The sequence below is a fragment of the Cydia splendana genome, chromosome 1, assembly GCF_910591565.1.
Source record: "Cydia splendana chromosome 1, ilCydSple1.2, whole genome shotgun sequence".
In the NCBI taxonomy this organism is placed as follows: Eukaryota; Metazoa; Arthropoda; class Insecta; order Lepidoptera; family Tortricidae; genus Cydia; species Cydia splendana.
Window position 1 is genome coordinate 14,924,956 of NC_085960.1, and position 6,662 is coordinate 14,931,617.

General features: G+C 40.0%; 1 protein-coding gene across 2 annotated transcripts; it reads right to left on the bottom strand.

Annotated features, from left to right (window-relative positions):
- Positions 1–1,473: 1,473 nt before the first annotated feature.
- LOC134790950 (transcription initiation factor TFIID subunit 3-like) lies at positions 1,474–6,070 on the bottom strand. Of its 2 annotated transcripts, none has more exons than XM_063761984.1 (2): positions 5,996–6,070; positions 1,474–5,687 (listed from the first exon to the last, which is right to left on the bottom strand). In XM_063761984.1, the coding sequence occupies exon 2, from the start codon at positions 5,665–5,667 to the stop codon at positions 2,101–2,103; it is 3,567 nt and encodes a 1,188-aa protein (XP_063618054.1). In that variant the 5' UTR covers positions 5,668–5,687; positions 5,996–6,070; the 3' UTR covers positions 1,474–2,100. The 2 variants fall into 2 exon arrangements, with proteins under 2 accessions (XP_063618054.1, XP_063618047.1); XM_063761977.1 differs by having other exon boundaries at positions 5,842–6,058.
- Positions 6,071–6,662: the final 592 nt, after the last annotated feature.

Below are 6,662 nucleotides of genomic sequence, written 5' to 3' on the forward strand. Positions count from 1 at the left end.
CGCTCTTCGAGCGTCAACATGTCGGAATGAGAAATGAGACGCTAATTGTTGACCATTTAATTATGGAAATAGACGGGGATCACCTTTGTGTTATAAATGCTCAAAGTCATACAGCGATCGCATATTAAAGACACGTTTCATGACAAACGACTGGTACGAAATCCATGTAGAGAATGAACGAATCGTCGACTTTTTCATCGCAGTGCGCGCAGTGAATTTTCTGCGATATATTACAGCGCGATTCTAAAATCGTGTCGCAAAAATTAAAATCGTGGTGCGCGCTTGGCCTTAAGTTGGCTCATTTTACTTAAAGGAGACATTCCTTTATTTTTAAAAAGAAACAAAACTGCATTCAAAGATTTTTCTTTTTTTCTTCAATTTCGCTTGTCTAAAAATATTCGATTTTATGGATATTTTGTACGACAGACGAGTGTAAGACCTAATGTTTCTTGGAGAAATGTTATCATTAACATTAACTGTATCGACTAGTAGAAAAAAATAGCGAGTGTTTATTTTTTGGAAGTTTTACTCGGTTCGATTCCCTCTCGAGACAAGCGAATTTTTAAAAATATTTAAATGCAGTTTTGTTTATTTTTAAAAATAAAGGAATGTCTTCTTTAAGTAAAATGAGCCAGCTTAAGGATTTAAGGTAGTTTCCCTCCAGGGCCCGACTTATCTTTCCACACTGTACTTATACTAGATTCATGAGTTGTATCAAGTTGTATTGAAGATAACCTGCATCATAGAGAAATATAGTAAGAATAGAGTGCTCACTCCGTACATCAGTTTTGATACCAAAACGACTATTATTTTTGCAGTCAACATCTAGCTAGCATAGAGTAGCGGAATTACCGAATTATCAATACCGCTACTTGATACTAGAATTCTCTAGTGACGTGACCTACGAAAATTGTATTGAACAACAATTTACAACTAATATTAAAAGCAGAAGGAGTTGAAAATAGAGTTCCGGTTAATCTGGTTATAATATTGGCTGAAAATTGTTGAGCATTAGACTTCTCGGTCGTCTGAAAACATCTATTGTCAAGTAGCAGTACTGATAATTCCGCTACTCGATGCTAGATCTCGACTACGAAAATAATAGTCGTTTTGGTACTAAAACTGATGTATGGAGTGAGCACTCTATGTTTTTTTTTCTCTATGCCTGCATATACTATTAACTAGTCATCAATGAATAGTTATTTAATTACTCGCTTAAGTGGCGTCATCTACTAACAGAGTTAGTGAAACTAACAGTTGGTTTTGTTTACAGAACATCTCTACTTAGTATCAGTCTGTATTATTTAATTTTCTCTATCAATTAATGTAATTTTCGGTACTCTTTTGTCATAATCGTCCCGCTTGTGCGGAGTTAAAGCGACACCAAAGATACCAATTCAAGAATCATGTTTAGGGACAACTAGGAAAATTCATAATAATGAAAAGGGAAGAAGTTTAAATAAATCACCACAATTTCGAGTACCAATATATTTAATTGGCCACTGGCTAAAATCAAAATTTACATTGCTTCCCTCTCCAAGTACCTAATTACTGATGATGCTGTACATAAAAATCGGAGGAACAACTTTAACAAAAAAAACAGGGTTATATTAAAATTATAATATGAAAATATTATTCAAATATTGACTGAAAATACATCCAGCCTTTATCTGTTTATTTAAATATTCACTACATTACATACTTTATACATCACCAATTTCTTAAGTAAATTCAGTTTTTGTACAATATAAAAAGAATCTTATATTATCATCTATGTTTATTACACGCGAGAAGTGTATAACACGTCCGCTCGGCGCTTTATCCGAGAGACGGCTGTTAAGAGAAATCGTAACAAAATATTAAAATTATGGTAATTATTACGAGTAACTACACTATTTTTATGTTCAACATTTTATGTTAAAATTTTAAATTATCATCTATACTTATACTATCCTATCAATTAAAATTATAAATGATGAAAACATTTTTCTCATGATATCATTCAACAATAATCCATTAACAATTCACATTTCAATTGCTCATTTACTACCGAACTGAAAAAAAATTATACCTAATCTCAGTAACAATGCAAGGTCCGTATCAATTACAGTCTCTGATTTTTTCTCCTTTTGGTTTACGTCCGCGTTTCTTGCCGGAGGCGACACCCGCAAGCACCACGGCCTTTCGTTTCGCAAGGCACGACTTGCAGAACCAGTCCTCCGTCGCACCCGGCTCCTCCGTGATGCCCACGCACACCCAGTGGTACCAGCCATCACAGCCGTCGCAGCCTATCATTGATGAGCCATTGTCGGGTCGTCCGCAAGCCGGACAGACCCAGATTTTATTCCCTTGCTCGTCCATGTAGAACGGCGTCGGTAACGGCCCGCTAGGCGGCTTATCCATCGACATCGGCGGAGCAGGCGTAGCCTCCTCCGACGCAGAAGCTCCCTCGTCGTCGAGTTCCACATGACCCTTCTTTGACAATGGTTTGAACAGTATTCGCTTATACTTTGTGTGACTCGAAGGGGGCCGATTTTTCCGCGCGGGGGAGCTGCTCGATGGCGGCGGCGATCCCGGACCGTCCACTTCGCTGAGGTGGTTGTGCTTCGATTGCTTCTGTTTAGGTGGTCCTGTCACAAGCGCTGATATTTGCGCAAGTTCCGGAGACCGACTGTGTTCCCGCGAAACGGGCTCCTCTTTGAGAGGTGAGCTTTCTTCATCCTCCTTTTTAACCACCGGTTTGATGTTAAGTTTGAAAATGTCGGGAGAGCTCGGCGGCATGGGTGAATTCGAGTTAGATGAATTGAGCTTTAGAGTCAGTTTAGGTACCAAGCCGTCGGCAATCTTTTCTTTTTTCTTATCTTTCTTTTCTTTTTTAATTTTTTCTTTAACTTCCTGTCTCTCCTCTTTATCCTTTTTCTTTTCGCTTTTATCCTTCATTTTGTCCTTTTTATCTTTCTTTTTCTTAATTTTGATACCATCTTTATCTTTCTTTTCTTTTTTATGTGACTTGTCCTTTTTCTTTTCTGATTTCTCAAAGGTTCGTTCTTGCGAAACTTCAGGAACAACACTGCTCGGTGTTTCAATTGGTCTTGGCCGCGGCTCCGGCTCCGGCAGGGGCGCCGGCGCCAGCACGGGAGAGGCAACTCGCGCTGGCGGCGGGGGCTCTCTCGGCGGCTCTTGCCTCACCGGATCTACTTTAGGAGGATTTAACTCTATCGTAATATCAGGTTGTATAGGGGGCATTTTATACATATTAGACTTGTGTTCTTTATGTGATTTTGTTTTATGTTTCTGAAGAATATTTGGAATGGTTGGTGACTTGTGCTTATCGTGTCTCTCTTTGTCGCGAGACATTGGTGACTTATGCGTACTTCTATCTTCGTCGTTGTCTACAGGAATTACTTCTAAACTAGGACGCCGCAACATGGGAGGAATCTTACTCGAAGAAGAACGCGAGGAGTGGGGGAAATTGCCCAAGGGCATGAGCGGATTCATGCCATGACCAAGAGCACCAGGCAGAAAACCAGGTCCAGGAATTAAACCTGGACCTCCGCGACCTAAAAATGCGTTTTGTAGTAATCCTGGATGTGGCAAACCCCTTAAGGCTGGGTTATTAGCTAAAGCGAGAAAATCACCTCCCGGTATGAGGTTAGAGTTAGGTATTAACCCTGGGCCAGGCATCAAGCCCCTACCTGAAGGCATAGCTGGGAAGAATGGAAACCCAGAATGCATTTGTGGCAATTTTGAATCATTCTTTGGCCTACTCGATTTTGGTAATTTCATATTGCTTAATTTCATTTTCTGCTTCTCTGCTCTAGCCATTTCATATGCTAACTGCTGTTGTTGTTTCTTTATTAATTTTGCTTCTAGTTTTGCTGCTTTTTCAGCAGCCTTATCTTTTTTTTCTTTGTGTTTCTTTTCCTTTTTATTAATTTTAGGACTGACACTAGCTACATCTTTGGGATATGGTGCTTGAAGGGATTTATTAATTGATAAGCCTGGACGCAGATCTAGAGGTGTAAATCTGTGACCCATTGGACTTGCTTCCATTGAATCATCATCAATGCTAATCACTTCATTAGCTCTAAGGTCCATATCTTTAGACAAATCTAACGCACTACTATCATTATTGTTCACAATTGCATTTTCAGATTTAACCCTAACATTTTCATGGATAACACTTTCACTTGGGTTATCATGTGCAGCATTCTGCACCTTTGAGATCATACTTTCAGACTGTGTTTTATCAGTAACAACCTCTGGAGCGTTTTTATCTTCTTTAGATTTGTTCGATATTCTTTTAAAAATATTGATTTTTGATCTGTCAGGTTGCGAGGCCAATTTTTCTTCCTCATCAATGACTTCTTTTTTAATGTCTACATCACGTAAGAAAGTATTTGATATTGGCTGTTTGTGGGTTGGCATAGAACTTGAAACGAGGGGTGATTTATGAATGGGTATTTTCCTTGGTACTGGAATTGCCTCTTCACCTGCTACAAAATGTTTGTTGACTACTGGTGGTGGTGGCGGAGGAATATCAATTGGTTCCTCTTTTATGACTGGTCGGACAGGCTCCACAACAGGGGCGGGCATTGGTGGTGGCAGCAACGGTCTTGGGCTAGGGCTTGGGCTAGGACTTGGACTGTGCAGCAAAGGAGGTGGCTTATGAGGCGGTGCCACTCTTGGCGCCGGCATTGTCACATGATTATGATGTGTTGGATGGACATCTTTACTTTTTATTGGGTATCCAGGAGGATATTTATCTGATTTACTACTATCTCTAGATTTACTACTCTCACCTTTATGAGTCTTGTCTTTCCTTTTACTTTTCATAATTTTTCCATTTAACTGTTTATTCTTCTTAGACTTTTTATCAGCTTTTTCCAGTGTTGGTGGTTTTGCAATATTTGAATGATGTGAGTTTGATTTATTTTTGTCATAGTGTTTCTCTGAAATAACAGTGGGAGGCCTGGCTTCTGGAAGTTTACCTTCTCTAGCTGGAGATAGGAAGCCTGACATAGTCATCATGACACTGCTGATCTCTCTTGTCCGCTCTTCCTCATCCAACCGTAATCTTGGCCTTTTACTGTTAGGTAATGAGACAGGGTCAATTGGTCTTTTGAAAATATCTTTAGATTTCTTTGGACTATCTGTGACAGATATTTCCGGGCTGGTGCATGTTGTACTAGAAGTTTCAACTGTGTCAATGCCATTTTGACGGATTTCAATAGTGTCTGCAACAATAGGGGTATCTCGTTCCTTTTCAGGGTACATGGGAGGAAGATGTTCATGAACATGCATTGGCCTAGTGACGACTTCATGACTGCCAGGTTTCAAAAAATTCAAATTAGAATCTTTTGGTCTCGGGAACTTCTCAACAGGAACTGGTGGTGGCACAGGTGGAACACTGCGCGTATACTCTGCTAATTCGGGCAAATGTACGTTTAGATCACGAAATACTAATCCTAGGTCATGTAAATTTGGTTCAGTCCTATTAAATTGCTCAGCATATCTGTTGGCTTGTGTCCCAAGTGTATGGATGTACTTTTCAAGCACATGCATCAGAATATCCAGTGGTGTTGAGTTTATACCATTCCAACCAATAGTTTGGCATATTTGCGCAACATTCCTTCGCAGTATCTCACGGGCGTACGCCTCTGACATTATGACACCAACAAAGTTATCTGGAACAAGTTAAAATACCGGATTTATTAAAACAAATGACACGTACGTAATCAACAAATAAATAAACTGCGGCATTTTTTGTTTTATATCACATATATTATCATGTTACAAACGGCAGAAGGGCTAAAACAGCAATTCTCAGGACTCCAGTACCTGCAAGTGTCTAGTAGTACAGAGATGAGATTGCGAATGGACGTAAACTTGAAGTTTGGGACACACATGTATGCAGTACTACAATCTTCAATAGTTACGGATAATTTATAAAAACACTTAAATGGATTACAAAGCAAAATAATGAAGTGTTTACGTAAAAACTTCTCAGCATTCTAAAAACACAGTACCCCGTGCGCCATGATTGCATTTTGGGTTGTCAATGTTAGGTGTTGCTAGTGCAAATTATAAAAATGGCGGTCTCATTACAATGCGTTCAGTGATTAAAAAACAGTACACTACTTTGCGATCAACAGAGTGAAGCCCCCTCCACACTCGTGCGCGAATCGCGGCGCGAAGCCGCGATTCACGCACATAGTTTGGAGTGGGCTTGGGATGCAGATAAACGACAGGCTAACGCAACTAGGAACAAAAAAAGGTTTTGTATGGACTATAGTGACCTAGCCATAGCCAAAAAAACAAAATAAAACGTAAGTGCTAGGCTAAGCGCGCACCACGACTTTTTGTCGCGCGATAATTTAGTCGCAGAAATGTAACGTATGAGTTTATATGGCAGTGCGCGCATATGCGACAAAAAAATCGCAGCGATTTAAAAATTGTGATTTGTTACATTTTTCCGCGACTGCTCGCGACGCGATTGTCGCAAAGTGAATTGCAGCATACGGAGTTGTATGGCCCCGCGCGCACTGCGATAATAAAATCGCACCCGGACCTCAGTCGGCATTTCGCTCTCCAAGCGTCAACATGTCGGAACCTGCTGCTGAAGACGCTAGATGTTGACCATTTAATTATGGAAATAGAAG